Raw genomic sequence first — 16,423 nt, forward strand, 5'->3', positions numbered from 1 at the left:
TAGCCAGAAAAGAATTGTCAACCTGAACACCGATTTTTTAAATGTGAAAAATTACTCGAGAAACTTGATTCTAAGAAATTACTGTCAAAAGCCCCCGAAACCCCATAGAACTGTCACGTCTAATCAAAATACATTTTCAATTCCCAATAATGAACAAGCAAAATGAGTGATTTACTATTAAGATGATTATGAAAAATACACTCTCAGAAATTGATAAATTAGGTGGAAAAATGTGAGAAGTTCACGGAAACTTTAAAAATGGAGACTATACAGCACATACTTCATTACGACTGCCCATATAGTACATTATATAGTCCATCAAATTTTATAAATTGAACAGACTGACACATGATTTACGTTTGTAACTAGGTTGGGTAAGGTTACATTTGCAAAAACGAGCTCAGATCGGGATGAGGATGCGATCTGTAGCTTTCTGTTAAAAAAACATGAAAAATTCAGGTGGTTAATTTGAGCTGCTGCTAACTGGAGCAATAAATAATTGCTTGAGTCGCCTCTTAGATAAGAGGAAAAAAGGCAATTTGCCACGGTACGGTGTTTGAACACAGTATTAGAGTTCCGTTTAGACCAACACAATGAAAAAAGTGAAAAAGCGTTAATATTATCATGCGGCAGACAGTTGCTTTTTGAACTGCATTGTATATTAATAACACTTACGGGGTCATTCTGGTGCTCTTTTTGGTAAAATGCCACTGACTGGAGTGGGAGTTCAAATGAGGAAAGCTTTTTAGTGTAAACCTACTAATAAGTGCAGCAGCTAATGGAACAGAAGGGTCGTTAGCGCTCCCGGCAGAAACGAGGCAACGAAACAAAGAAACGGGGGCTTTAGAGATGACAGATGCAATACAGAATTCAGAGGTAAATTCCAAATTTTTCTCCACCTATAACAATGATGTTACCATTTGTATTTGCTACTCTGGACCACAAGAAGGAGAGAAAGATAGGCTTTTTCTTTTTTTTTTTCTTTTTTTTTTTTTTCCCTGGCAGAAGAAATCTCTTCTTGCCTTTAAAGAAGCTGAGCAAAGAATTCAGCTTTAATTAGAGCATCAGCCAAGAATCCCCATGTCAGTGGTGGTGTGGAACATGCTCTGGAAATAAAGTTGTGTTCTGCGGTTCAACTTAAAAAATAAAAGTACAAGGAGTTCAAACTGAGCATGAACAAAATCGATTTTTTCTACTGACAGATGTTGTTACTGGAAAGAAAATAATCAACAAATACCAACTCATTCAAGATACCACAGTTATTTTCTTCTTCAAGAGGGTGAAATTGTGACATCTCTACAGCCATTACATGGGGTCTTTCGACAAGCGCTTTCATGTCTGATTTAATTTTCTCTTTAAACTATAAATACAAAATAAATGCTTGACAACTAGATCTGAACTCCAGCCCGAGCAAAGCTCCTCGCCTTAAACTCCAGTGTTGGAAAGAGGGGTAGCGCACTCAGCTGATTTTCCAGATCAGCTCCTTTCTCTCTCAAATAAAAATTCCTTCTCAAGACCTCTTCTCATTTCCCATTTTCTCAATTACCTGACTCTCAGTGCTCTGCAGAGTGGTACCCTGGGAGAGACGAAGCTAAGATGAGGTCTCCTGATCATCACGAAAACGTTGCTCATCCCATCGTAACACTCAGAGCTACTGTCTTGCACTTAACATCGGACTTCTAATGCAACGTAGCCAATAAAATCGCAATAAAGCTAAGTTATATGTTCAATAATCTTCTCCCCACGCCTTTGTCGGTGCCTTTCCTGATCCTAACCAAAAGTGAAGCAGCAGTTCATTGAGATCTGATGCCTTTGCCTCCGCTCGAGCGTCGGCGTGAGTCTATGAGTACAATATAATAACGCGCTCATGCTGAGGGAGCTTGCTGAGGAGGAAAGCTGCCATCTTCTGCGCTTTTTTTCCCCCCCATTACTAAGGTTTTTTTTTAATTGTAGGCTACAGGAGTCTACCCTTGGGATGGCAGAGACAGCAGTACGGTATCCATCACGAGGAGCTGTAGCCTCCCTGTAGACCAAGTGGGAACAAAGATATCTCGTCAAAACAGCTGGGGGCTGACAATATCCTGCGGTAAAAGGACAAGGTGGAAACTGCAGCAAGAGAAACTCCTATTAGTTATTAGGAAAAAAAAAATAAACATGAAGGTTTTCCAACACTGAGGCAGGGAGGCTGTGCAACCCCCACCCTTGAAGGTGCTCAGCAGTCAGCTGCAGAAGATGCTGGTGTGACCCCGAGCTACCTTCGAAGCTGGCCCTGCTTTGAACAACGACTTGGACCACTCGAGGGATCCCTTCCAACCCAAGTCATTCTGTGATAATGAATACCTGCTCCAACAGACATGAGGAGAGCAGAACCTGGCTTGGATGCCGAGCTGAGGAGGCAGTTCTAAGCCAGCCGCTGACATAGGACCCTTCTGTCCTTTCTGCTGTGCCAAAAGCCTACTGACTCCCCACGGAAGGAGTGGAAACACAAATGCTAGATTTTGTTGCAAACAGAGGAACTCCTGCAGGAAATGCCCTTGTAAAAGAGAAAAAGGCTTCGAGAGAATTTGCTCTACGCTCCGTGTGTCCTGCCATTGCCGCTGATGCTGAAAGACCCTCTAAAGGACAAAAAAAAGCAGTCATTCACAATTATCTCAAAAAGCAACCAGAGAACAGCCTCATTTACTCCTGTCTGGGTTTGTAAAAACATTACGCGTAGTAATCAATAGCACCAGTATCAGTTCCTAGACCTAGCAACATTAGTTTATTGCCAGGAAAAGGTCATCTATCTATAGGACAAACGTCAAATTGAAGTATAAACTCTACAGAGAAGGGTTATTGAATTCTGAGAAAAGCACTTCCACCATCACGGTCAGGCGTAACGTGCTTCTTCCGTAACCAGGACCTGAAACGGAGAGCTGCAGCCAGGACCGTGCTTGTCCAGATGGCCAAGGACCACAGAAACCACCCTAGATGCATCAAGGAGCCCTAAGCACGGTTTACAATGAAGTTCTCAAGCAGCAGAGCCCCAACGAACAAGACCAAAGGAGGTGGAGATGCTGCTAGAGATCCTGCTCTGTGAGATAGCTCAGAGGGAATCGGATGATTTTATAAACATCCACTGGCCGGCAGATTAAACCCCATTAAAAGAAACAATAAGTGATGTATTCCACTTCTTGGACAACATACACTTCCCCTGGAGGGCAAAGCTTAGATGCAGTTTTTAGCAAAATCTAGGGACGTGATATCCACATTTAAGAAAATAAAGAAAATCTTTTAATCATATTAGCAAATTTAAGTATAAATATTCCACTAGAATAGACTATCATGGAGAAATTCTCCAAATGAGTTTCTCCTCCGTTCTCCGCTAGAGAAAAACAGGTTTATTTTATTCCTTCTACGCACTTTTGTACATCAGCAATAGCTGCTTTTTTCAGTGGTGGCTGAGGAGATAATTTCTGTGATGATAGCTCATCGAATCTTTCAGGTAATTTGGAAAGGAGTCACTATCAGAAAGGCTAAAATGGGTAATAAAGAGCTCATGTATTGCCTTCAATAAGAGACCTACCAGTGAATTATCCTTTCTCTAACACAACAAAATTAGCATATATTTACAGCTCCTGGTAAACCGAATGATCCATAATAACAGAGAAGAACTTTGTTCAATGAAGTTAAACTTAGCAAACGCTGTAAAATTCCAGACTGCATTTTCCAAGGTTGCAGAGGATGGGCCTCGTATCTTGTGAATGGAAAGCACGACATGAAAGTTTGGGAAATTTAGCACATTTTTTTTTCCACGCTAAAAGGTTTCATCCAATGTTTAAACAAAGTCAGCTAACTGACATGGTTTTTTTAGGCATCAGGAGTACTAGTAGCTCCTGAAAAATCAATTCCTTCTGTTTAGGATCCGAAAGAGCAATGGAGGTTGCTGATTGAGGCATCAAAATCTGAAACTTTTGGCCTGGAAAAATTCCCACCTGAGTATTAAAGCCCTCTTCAGACAAAAACATTCGTTTTGAGAGTGAATGTAGAGAACAGCGGCAACTTGGATTCACCTCTGCAGTATGTCACAAACTTCTCAAGACATGATGGAGACATCACCGCTTTTTGTGTGTCTTCAGTCCCTACGGTATTAACTTTTAAGGTTTTTTTATATATTTCCTTTAGCCTTTTGCCTATAAGCTCTTTGAAGTAGAGTCTCACAGTATGTTTCTACGTTAACTAGACAATGAAACCCCGATCTCACCTCAAACCTCTGGGCGCTACTGCATAGTAGTAAAGATACGTTAATGCGTAGACACGCTTAAAATATTTCCGATATTTAATTGAAAATTGTCCCTGAGGAGCACAGTTCTGCCCATCTGTTTCACAGAGCTGTGAGGGACGAGGGACACGGGGGGGGGTCCTACACATCTACATTTCAAACGAATACAACCTAACCTGTAATTTTTAATCCAATCTCACCGTTGAGACGCTGTTGCAACGTGTTGACGGCACGTCCTATCTCTTTAGATGCTAAAACTAGGACTCCAGTCATCTTCCAAAAATTTGGTGAGGTGGCAATACCTGATGCGTTGCCTTAGTCTGTATGAGCTCCAAGCAGCGTCCTTCAGCACCCGGACCTCCTCGTCTTCTCACAGGCTGCGTCCTTGGCAAGATATCTCAACAAGTCATCCCCAGAATTCAACGCAGACCACCCTGGAGCCACGGTGCCTTTGGGTGGGCGCGCCATGCAACGTAAGGAGGACGTGACCCCACAGTGAACCACTGAAGGTCACGGCCTCAAACCAGGTTGCTGCAGCTGGGTGACAACGTGCCGGTATATTTATAGGTACTCAGGCTGATTCGGGAAACATTTCACTTCTAAAACACTGGGGAAAGGGTTTAACGGAGCAAAGAGAATTTATAATGAGAATCTGTTAAGTGCTTTTATTTTAATGTAGTTCAGGAGATGAACAGCAAATCCATATTTACAGTTGTTTTTAAGATGTCATCTCATCATATATTATGCCCGCTTGCTGATTTCTCTCGTGAGCTATGTCCTGTGTGCGTTATAACAAAGTGCGCAGGGCTTTTTTTTTTTTTTTAAGAAAAGACTGTAATTTGAACATGCTTAGAAATAGGTCTTGTCTCCTGCGGAGATGTGAACCTTTACAACTCCCGTGGTGCATCGCAAGCTCGGTGCACACCGTGTCGGTAGGGATGCGAAACAACAAAAAAAAAAAATCCCTATGCGTATCACAGACATTTGTTATTGATGTTACAAATGCGGCCAAACTCAGGAGAAGTAGTGTAGCAGAAAATGACGTGTAAGACATATGGACAAATGAATAAAAAATGAAGAGCCGTGACTCGAGATGCTTCCCGACATCCGAGGAAATGCCATTAACGTATACCGGGAGGGTTAACTTGTGCCTGGGCAAGGTTTCTTCAGGCACACGTACACAAAAAATAACAATAAAACTTGCACCATGAGGAGAGGTTGTGTTTTCCTTTGAAGAAAAAAAAAATAAGTCCTTCATCCAAGCAAATCTGTAAGTCTGGGTCACTCAGTTGTTTTGATCTCCTTGGCATCCGCGACTGAGAGATCAGCGACACTCCGGAAGGCAAAGCATAGTGTTGTATCCGTTCTTTTCCCTGAAAACTAAGCCTGGCAACAAAGCTTCCTTTTTTTTTTTTTTTTTTGAGTTGCTGAATAAATATAAAGAAAAAAAAATATTCTTGGCTATCTGTATTATTTATATTATAATTTGGGATCAAGAGTTATTCTTAGGCATTCTATTCTTTACCCACGAAGAAGGGAAATAGTTCTTCCATTCCATCTTTTGTCAATAGATCCTAAACATTTTGTCAGAGAAGCCTGTTTAGGGTTGGGGTGGTTTTTTTTTTACAGCTAGAGGACCGAGGCGTAAAGAAACTAAAATGCGTTATAGAAACTCAGCCAGAGTGAAGCGTACGAGCGGATTCCTACACGGAGGTATACGGGCAGGCTAAAATTCACCTGAACACGACGACACTCCGAAAATCCGCACAATACCTGATTTGGGGTAGTCGCGCGAGATCTGTTTCTAACGTAAATAGAGCGTGGATCTCAAACCGACCCTTTGCTTGGGAGCAATTTCTCCATATGCTGTAAGCAACGCCAAGTCAGGGAGGCATGAGAGCAAATTGTTGCATGAAATATTTGCCGAAACGGCAGCGTTCTTTCAATGACAGTCAGTTTTCAAAGGCAAGAAAGAAAATGAACGGTCCCTGGAGTCTCCAAGTGCCTTTACTTGTTAGTGTTGTGCTTTAATGTGATCTTATGAGGGAAACAGCGAGATGCATAAAATTTAACATATTTCTGTTTGATTTTCACTGCTCCATTTTGTATTAAAAATGCAAAGGGAAGAAAACAACCCAAAACTACGTTAAAAAGCTTTTTTTGTTCCCTTTCATGTCTTTGTTATAATCCACAACTGTCATCTGCAAAGATTAAAGAAAATGAAGAACCTTCTTTCTCTCCCTTCGCAATAAAACAAAATGCTTTTTTTACCTCATCTACGCATAAAGGTCAAATTTAACCTGATCCGCGGGTTAAGATGAAGGTGGATTTGAAGGAACCTTCTTTATTCCTCCTGGTATAAACAGAAATTCAGATCTAAAAGCTTGATCTTAATTTCCTGTCACTTCTAATTGTTGAGATATATATATTTTTTTAAGTTTTATTCTTTGAATAACACAGGGATCCGTATAGTCTAACATCTGTGCCATCCAAAACGCTAGTGCATCACCTGGACAGTAACACTCGCGTCAAGGCGCACAAAGACAAGACCACCCCGGTTCCCAATCTCTCACCGTGCCGTACGGAACCCCTTGCCCCCTCTCCGTATTGACCCGGGGAGACCGCGCAGCCCCCTCCAGCGTTACAGAATGACTTACCGGTGAGTCGTTAATACATTCTTATTATTCATACGGTAGCTCTAATTCTCCAACCTACTAATTAAGCAGAAATTGCTCACATCCATTAGATTTTCTCTTCGGAGCTTCAAATTTTCAGATGTGCGTAGCTTCAGGCTTTATGGGAGGAGAGGGAGTAACTTTGAAAAGTCTTTGCTAGATTTTGCTGCGTATTATGCACTTTGCTTTCATTGCTGGGCCAGGAGGATCAAAGGTTCGAGTTAAAAAGAGACATGAAAATAATATTTCGAGACGTGCGCTCCAGCTTCCCAATCAAACTCTTTCAAGAGGGTGCATACGAATTCCTACGCGCTCGGGGAGACGAATGCAGCTTCTTCTTAGGTCACATAAAGGCAACTGTACTTAAAACTCTTTCTAAAATTACGCCTTGCTCTTCTGTTCTCACGTGCGTAAGCGGGGAGGAAAGGCTGTGCTCTGAAGAAGAGAGTCCACGTTTCTCTAAGACTCTGGAATTTGGTACAGCTTTCCCATCATATTTAGGTTTTAAATGGTTTGAATAGCTGTAAAATAGTCATTTTTATAGACATTTTCTCATAGAAAGACTCAGGGCATTTTACAGATGGAAATATTATGGATGCCAGAGGAATTACCTTTTCTGATCAGCTTAAAACTGAATCTCAGGTTTTCAAATCTGCATCTCTCTGCTTTTTCCTCGTGTGATGCAAACGCCCTGCCATCAGCCGCAGAATTATTCTATTGTTACTACTACTCAAATGCTTTTTTAAAGCATTTTTGCTGTTGGGATGGTGCTAACGTAGAGCAAAGGCGGAGGTTGTCCTCCAGGTCTCCTTACTCCCAGCTTCCCACCTATTTCCATTAGTCCACTAAGTTATTAAAATATTTCAGAATGAGTTCTCACAATATCCCAGTCTGACATAATAATGTTTTTAACGTATCGGAATACGCTATGATAAAGTTACCACGTTTCATTTTTCCAATACGTTAATTAAAAAAATACAGCTGTATGGTCTACTAAAAGTTTGATGCAAATTATTACAGCCTGTGCAGTGTTTCAGATATTTTGGGGTTTACGTTTGCAGAATCAGTAAATGGAAAGCTCCTTGGCATATTTCTTCCCTTTTCTTTTAAATTTTTATTTCATGAGTAAGCTTTAATACAAAGCTCTACGGAGACGAGCCCAGTCAGTTCATTACCACGCTTAACGCCTCCCGAGTTGGATCGGTACGGAAATCATTACTTCTGATGCGTAAAAGATCAGAATTGGCATCTGTGAATTTTCCAATATTGTTAAAATCACCACTAATGAGCCAATAATCTTGCTATTTATGAGCCCAAGCAAAGAATTAAAAAAATATTTAAAAAAAAAGAAAAGAAAATGAAGTGGCTCACTAGAACTGGGTCTCCTTGTTCGAATTATTCATTTGAGAGTCAGTCAAGCACCAATTTCTCTGTCACAGAAAAGGTTCAACGAGAGCAGGGGATGCTTGCTTACGAGACTGACATGGAATATCTTTCACCTGCTGCAGAAAGAAAATACAACAAATTCTTCACTGACAAAGCTGAAGTCTCTGGATATTCTTATTTTCTCCCGCACCTGTGGAGTGTGTCTCCAAGGCGATATGACCACTCAGTCGTGAGAAAATCATTCTATTTAATTCATTCTAGAGTACAAGTGTTACCACTCTACAGTTGCATTCAAGATGATCACACAGAATAAAGTTCTCACTCACTATTATGAAAGACTGAGTACTTTTCTTCATGTTTTTGAAGTGATTTATTCAGTAGCTGAAGTGTACTACTCAGATACGTGCTGTAGCATCTTGGCTACTGGCTGATTCAGTCATTAAAAACGCTTTGCTTGAAGGAAGTAATCAGTTAAGTACCTGAAATATGATGCAAAGCTGCCGTTATGCCTTGTGCATATCGGTGTTACACCTGCATTATCAAGAGGGAAGGAATTAAAAAGCAGGCCACTCCGTGGGCGTGTAGGTCTCCATCCTTCCCCTATAGGCGATCTACTTAAGGAGATTGTCTATCGCTTCCAAGCCTTGCACGTTCAAGCGGAGTTTTAAAAGTATTTAGGATTACGAAGGTGCAGTGAAGTGTCTAATAGGATTTTTAAAGAGAATTCGATATCTGACTTCCATCCAAACCCAGTAAGTACTACGCAGAAAGCATTTTTGGTCTATCATTAGCAGCAGACTGAGGGCGCAAAGATGTTTGGAATTTCATAAATAGCTCTAGAACGACGAATCCTGACGCGTAACAACACGCATCATGGCTAAATTACCATTACGGACATCCACCGTGGTCATCAAGGGGAAAAAAATGAGATGCTGGAGCTGTTGAATGCGCTGAACTATATCCTCGCTGTTGTCTTTTCCTGCTTGATGGACTAGAGAAAGAACACGGGCTGATATGGCTCAAACCCAGGTGACTCAGTTAAACATCTGAAGTTGGGTAAAATAAATGGTCTAGAGTGTAGGTGAGAGAGTTTATCGTTAGCTCTGTCCTATCACAAAGGTTTCACTACCGAACACGGACAGACCACGACCACAAGTAAAACTACCGTCTCCTCTACAACCTGGCTGCAGAGAAGATAAAGAGTCCTGAGCTTAAAGCGTGGGCTACGTTTTGTTTCTGACTCTGCCTCGAATTCGTTTTCTGACAGTAGGAAGTCACTTCGGATTAGATTTTAGAATTACGGAATTTTGCAGAAAAATACAGATTACAACAAATTATTTCCAGACATTTATAACAATGGTACCCAACCATCCGGATTCATAGGATGTCTGTGCAGGTGGCCAACAACGACCCGGGGCTGCACGAACAGGAATTTCCAGGGCAACAATATCGTAGATGCTGGGAAGGGAATAAAGCCAGCGAGCCAGCCTGGAGGCCGTTAGCTTCAACTTTCAATACCTATGCGCATCCCTCTTCTCAACCTGTAAGGTCTTTGGAAAGACGTCCAGGAGCTGCTCTCGTGCAGGTCTGAAGACAAAAGAGAAGGAAATTGTTCCCAGGAAAGAGATCAGGCATGCACGTACGCGCATGGTGTCAGGGTGGTTCGTGTCCCCGTTCAACCCGCCACAAGTTCGAACAGAAGAGTTTGTCGCCGTCATTTCTTTCAGGACTACGGCACGAGCTTATAGCAGTGAAATAATGCCTGCCACGGACCTGGGTTATTGGGTTTGGGCATCTGTGTGCGAAAAGGGTGACTGTAAATGAGAGACAGGCAGGATTTCTGAAAGGCAGCTGATGTCAAACAAATCTGATTGCTCTTTAATGAAAGTATCTACCGCTCCAGAATCTGAATGATACACAGGTTTGCAGCGTGCTTCAACACAGCACACAAAGGAACAATAAAAAGAACTGCAGGGAACCTCGGGAAGCTGCAAAAGCCCCATTTTTCGGCTACACACATCACAGACCGGATTGAGGCAAAGCGGGGTGACCTCTCCACCGTCTCCGCCTAACGAGACAAAGGAGCGCTGGGGAGCCACGAGGAACGCAATCGCTGAGAGCCACGAGGATCAAAAGGGATGAGGTCTTTGGAGGGGAGAGAAAAACCTCACTGAAGTTCATCCTTTATTTAACTATCAGACTTCATTGCCACTTTTAGAATCAATCACAGAATCTTTAAGGTTGGAAAAGACCTCTAAGATCATCAAGTCCAACTGTCAACCCAACACGTCTACTGAACCACGTCCCGAAGTGCCACGTCTACATGCTACAGTTAAGATAACGTATACCCCTCATGCATAGGTTTTATAGGAAATTTTCCAACAGGTAGGATGAGTCCATATAACGTCTCTAGGAAATATTTTTTATGCTCATTCCTGCCAGCAGCACATTTTGATTCATAACCTTATGGAAAAACAGTATTTTTATTAGGAAAAGAATTCTGTCTCATCGTTTTGTGTAATTTTCTTGTAATGGTTTCTAATAAAGTGGGTGAATAATGTAGGAAGTGTTGGCAACTGTTCCAATTTTTTAAAAGCTTTCTCTGGGCCCTTGGTCACATCCCTCTGGGCTTCATTTTCTGTGGATATTGAAATGATGGAACTTAATTAGTGCAATTATTCATGGAGATTGATTTTCAAAGTTGTACATGTGAACGTTCAGAGAAGTCAAATTTAAAATGTGCACGTCAGGATTCGTGACTGAAGTGTTTGTATCCTTATCCAGCTAGAGACCAGATGCATGCGGCTTATCTGGACAATGACAATTAAGTTACACTGCTCACATTTTGAGTATTTGCAATCAAACAAACAAAAAAAAGTACAATGAAACGATACTTTCCCTTTGAATAATTAATAACTTTTGAGAAACTTTACTCACTTGGAGGATGTTCAGCAAAAAACCCCAAACAAAACAACTCTGATTTCAGCGATCAAATTATTTGTATCTAAATATTTGATATGTTCAAAACAGTTTCTCGACATTTTCCACATGCCTGAGTGCTACTTCCGTAATTAAAGTATATTAGTGAAACACCCTCCCTGGCTTGCTGGACTTTGTATGTACTTCTGCCTACCAGCACAGCCAAAAATATAGGAGAACCCTTTTAATTCACAGCAACAGTTCTAACAGCTGAAGTACGCCATCGCCTTTCCACAACTACCAAGTGTAGTTACCCCGTGAGAAGGCTTTTGTATCTGCGAGTCGTTCCTAGCGTATCTCCCACCTGACGGTAGCGGCTATCGGACGTCCTATGAGCAAATATATTCACTGCTCATTTAATACTTGAAGGAAAACAAACACTAAAGCTTCACAAAACCCGGGACGTTGCTCCAGTTGTTAATCAAGATACTTTGAGTGAGAGCTGACCATTTGGAAGTCTATAAAATTGAGCTGTGCAGGCACTTCCTCCTTAGCTATTGCCATATAATTTTCTTTTCTAGTACTTCTGGGTCAACAGTGGTGAAAGACACAACTGAAAACTCATTAAAGACATGAAACAACTTAAAATAGGCATGGGAGAATTTAAATCCCGTTTGGAATTTAAAAAAAAAAATACTTTCAATTTAATCCTGACCATTAGTTATTAGACACACGTATTCATTAGTAGTAGCTTTTATCTTTATATTCCACAAAATTTCTTCCATAGCCCGGTCAGACATCTTTCCATTTTGCATAATAACTTCGCACTTGCACAAAACATTAGAAATCAGCCTTTTTCTGTAGAACCCACTGAATATTTGGGAATGTTTACGCATGGTTCTTTGCAAATACCTTCATCATGAAATATACATCCGGACACAGAGAAGCTGTTTGATGAAGTAACAGTAAAACCAGTTTATTCCGCTCGCCAGGTTTCCCCAAGGAAGCAGCAAAAAGGTTGGCCGACACCGTTTCATGGTGCTGGAAAATACCGGTTCCAAAGAAAAGCGTCCCCAGATATCAGACAGTTTTGGTCCTATAGAATTGAGATAACGAGTCCAGATCTGTGCACCCCTAATGCATCAAGTTAATGAATCTTCCTGTAATAGCTGACCATTCCCAGATTACCGAGCAGAAAACTTACCATTTTTACCTGAAATAAAAGCGCTGAAGAAGAAATGACAAGGAAACCGTGAAACTTTTTTTTTTTTTTTTTTTTTTTTTTTTTTTTTTTTTTTTTACTTCCTTTAAACTTTGAACTGTTTTCCCAGTGCTAGGAGAACAGTCCGTCACCACTGGAAGGATCCAGGTCCCTGCGCGTCACGCTGAGAATTTAGATGAAGTGGCACAGAGGCTACGCCATGAATAATGAATAACCATCTCTCTCTCGGCACCATTTTGACAGACACAAAATAGGAGTTTTGCGATTGCCGTTAAATTCAAACATGGAGGGGGCCAGCCCAGGGAATAACGACTTTAGGTCCAGCTCTCTGCATGAGTGGGAGTCGGTATTGGGAGCGCACGACTTAATAAGATCTACTGAATAAAATGAGGATTTGATCAAAGAGGTTTGACATGTTTGAGAGCATCCAGAGTTTTGAAGGTAAGACCAAACGTAAAATGGAATGCGGAAACAGCCTAAGCAAGCAACATAGAAAGGAAGCCCCAGCGATAGCTTGAAAATAAACCTGCAAAAATAGCATAATCTCAGAGGAACCTCTTTTCATGAAATGAAATGAATGAAAACAATTACTTACCCAAATTTTCAATGGAATAATAACGCTGTTTACTGTCCACCCGCACAGTCTCAGCGTACGGGCTGCCTACGCCGTAGCCGATGATGTACCCGCGGACGACGATGTTTGGGTTCAGCGGCGGAGTCCAACTCATGACGATACTTGTTGTCAAGGGCCTGACATGAAGAGAGCTTGGCTGGTCAGGAACCTGAGATTCTGGGATGCAAAAAAAAAAAAAAAAAGAAAAGAAAAGTATCAATTAATATTCTACTCATTCAATTGTACTCTTCATAAGGTTTGAGTTTAGATTAAAATATTTGTACAAAAAACCCCAACCAGGCGCCCCAGAGTTACATGCAGAGCTTACATGCAATTTCATTTCTGAGCTACATCGTCCCTTCCAAGAGCACCGATATGCCTCATCCTCTTTTAAACAGAGCATCTCCTAACGCTTTCCACCTTTAGCGTAACGGTCCCAGAGAGATTTAAAATGATGCAGGGAAGTGAAAGATGACCCGCAAGAGAATTTCCAGTAGGACAACTTTTCTCTTCCCTGGTCTATTTACAAGTTCAGCAGGATCCTGACAGCTGGTCCTATGAGTTGGCTTTGTGCTCAGAGATTATTTAACAAAAAGGTTTACTTTGTTAGCCATATACTAGTATATTCTGGCAGTAATCTGTCTCTTTCCCAGGAAAACAAGAAGTGAATTTTAATTCCTGGACACGCGTGTCTTGCTTTGAAGTTGCTTTAAATAATACACCAACATTTCCTAAATAAAAGAGTAGAAGGCGGCATTTTATTTACAGGTATTCCCAAGTAAACTTCATTGAAGCAGTAATTAATCACTGGGAGTCTGTTTGCCTAATTTTACTGGAAAGGTTAGATGAGTAAATGCCTTTTGTTTGAGTTTACCTGCTAACTACCATATCACAAGTCTCTTCAGAGGAGCGGCACAGTAGCTTGTCTTTTTGAGAGCAGAAAGAGACAAGTTACTATTTTTCCCCAATAAAAAGGCTTGCAATATAATAGACGAAAGCTTACATGGAAGGCAACAAGGACAGGGGAGAAAAACCAGCAATAATCTAAAATGATGTAAACTCCAACAAAAGACACTTCACAGTTGTGAAGCATTCCCACTGTAAACCTTGGAAAAGGTAATAAAAAGAAGAATTAACACTTTTGGATAACCAGTCCCGTACACGCGTTCTTGGTGTTTTACGTGCTTTCAGATAAATTCTTATGAACGCGTTCGCGTACTCCGAAAACCTGTTGCGCCTTCGGGGAAATCCGATCAGTACATTACCAGTCTGAAACACCCAGCAACTTTAGAAGTCCTTTGCATTCAACTTCTTAAAATTGCAAACCATGGGTCTCGTTTAAAAGGTTGAAGAAAATTCACCGAAAAGTCGCTACTCACAAAAAGAAGAAACAGATTGCACCGGTAGTGCCACATTAAGTTGCCATTTACCCCCAAATCCATTCCCAAACTTTGTTTTAACGCAGAAGCAAAAGCTATTCCTCAACAGCGCTGTTTGAAAAACAAATGACAGAAGCATTTCTCACAAGCCCCAAAGATACAATAACAATTTAATGCCTAGAAAGTGAGAAGCCGGATGACGTAGCAATACTGCAATTCCTTGAACTTCCTAAAATCCCAATTCTCAGGCAGCAGAGGAGATCAGAGCATTCAAAGAATCGATTCAAACGGTAATTTTTCAACCTGACACAACACAGAGCTTTCAATTGCAGTACAGATACCTCTAGGCAGCCGCTTAGGGTAAAACTACTTTATTCAAACATTTCATATTCTTTATTTCAAACAATTCAAATAGGCGATCCAGGCATTTTGGAGCTAAATCATGATTTCTTGTTTCAAAAAGCAAAAGGCAGTTTAACTTCTTGTATGCTTCTTGGGAATTAAGCCTCTAAAATGCAGCTGGGGTGAACAACATTTTTAAATTATTTTTCTAATATTGACGTTTCATAAACACGGCTATTCTTTGAAGATGCTTTTTTTTTTTTTTGCTTCAGCTTTCTGTGTAAAGCAATTTTAATTGCATTCTGATTAGCTTTACTTTCAAACATTTTCCTGGAAAAAACCCATTTTTCTTATTCTGAAAGAGCTCTGAATTTCAGAATTTGTCTCGTGCGTTTCACATTCCAAAATACAAAGTTCAATGTCAGAATCAACTATTTTTTTTCCCCCCTCAAACAAGCCAGTTTTTGGTTCTCTTTACAACAAAGCACATTTTCCACAGTAAGGACTTGTGCCAAACATAACACACAGTCGAACACCTAAATCCATCTGTTCTTCAGGAATCTGGACCATCCAACCTTTGCATGGCTCCAGCACTCAGATATCCAGGAGTAAAACTCTTATTGAAACATCTACCTCACATTCCTGCTTGCTTTGTCAGGCCATTTCCTTGCAATTCTAGACAATATGTTTAACTTTTGTTTCTCCTGGGCTTGAACATGATGCCAGAACTACTGCTGAGAAGCAACCTTGAGATCCCATTCTCCTACATGAAGTGCCAAATGAATTCTTCATTGTAAGTCCCTAATGAGCTAAATTAACCGTCCCCCTCTTAACTGCACCAAGAGTTTATCACTTGCTCTCCGATGAGGACATCTTTGGGTACTTGCAAGCAAACGCTGTGCTCAGGGACACAAGCTGTGGATGTCAACCAGCCCCACAGACCAGCACCTGGCACACAGGAGAATTCCTCAGTAGATCTGTCTATGAAACCAGATTTCTTAGAATCATAGAATCTTAAGGTGGGAAAAGACCTCTAAGATCATCGAGTCCAACCGTCAACCCAACACTACCGTGCCTACTAAACCATGTCCCCAAGTGCCACGTCTACACGTTTTATGAACGCCTCCAGGGATGGGGACTCCACCACTTCCTTGGGCAGCCTGTTCCAATGCCTGACCACTCTTTCGGTGAAGACATTTCTCCTAATCTCCAATCTAAACCTCCCCTTGCACAACTTGAGGCCATTTCCTCTCATCCTATCACTAGTTACTTGGGAGACCATCTTGGTGCTGCATTTCTTATTCTTTTCCCTTACGAACAATCAGGTTCCCCGGAAATGGAAGCTGAAGGTCTGTGTCGCTGCCTGGCGTGACATCTCCTCCTGAGACGCCACGTGTGCCGCTGAGTCCTTCGTGGTGTTTCTACGTGATGGCTTAAGCACCCAAATCTTCCATCCAGGGAATGCTGCACTGGATGCTACTTAAAGGTCCCTGGTTCCACTGTCAAGCTTGAAAAATTCTTTACATTTGGGTCACTTTAGCAATTTTCTTAGACGTTCAAAGATGTCTATTTTATAAAGTCAGTTTTTACTCCTCCTGTTTTGTTCACGTAGTTCCCCCTGTCACC

General features: G+C 41.2%; 1 protein-coding gene across 1 annotated transcript in view; it reads right to left on the bottom strand.

Moving 5' to 3' along the window:
- DCC (DCC netrin 1 receptor) overlaps positions 1-16,423 on the bottom strand; it is a 366,068-nt gene that overhangs the window by 76,640 nt on the left and 273,005 nt on the right. Inside the window, exon 14 of the mRNA XM_054809591.1 lies at positions 13,059-13,253. Coding sequence (XP_054665566.1) covers positions 13,059-13,253 — 195 coding nt within the window. The remainder of the gene's footprint in view (positions 1-13,058; positions 13,254-16,423) is intronic.

Source organism: Grus americana, chromosome Z (genome assembly GCF_028858705.1).
Source record: "Grus americana isolate bGruAme1 chromosome Z, bGruAme1.mat, whole genome shotgun sequence".
NCBI lineage: Eukaryota > Metazoa > Chordata > Aves > Gruiformes > Gruidae > Grus > Grus americana.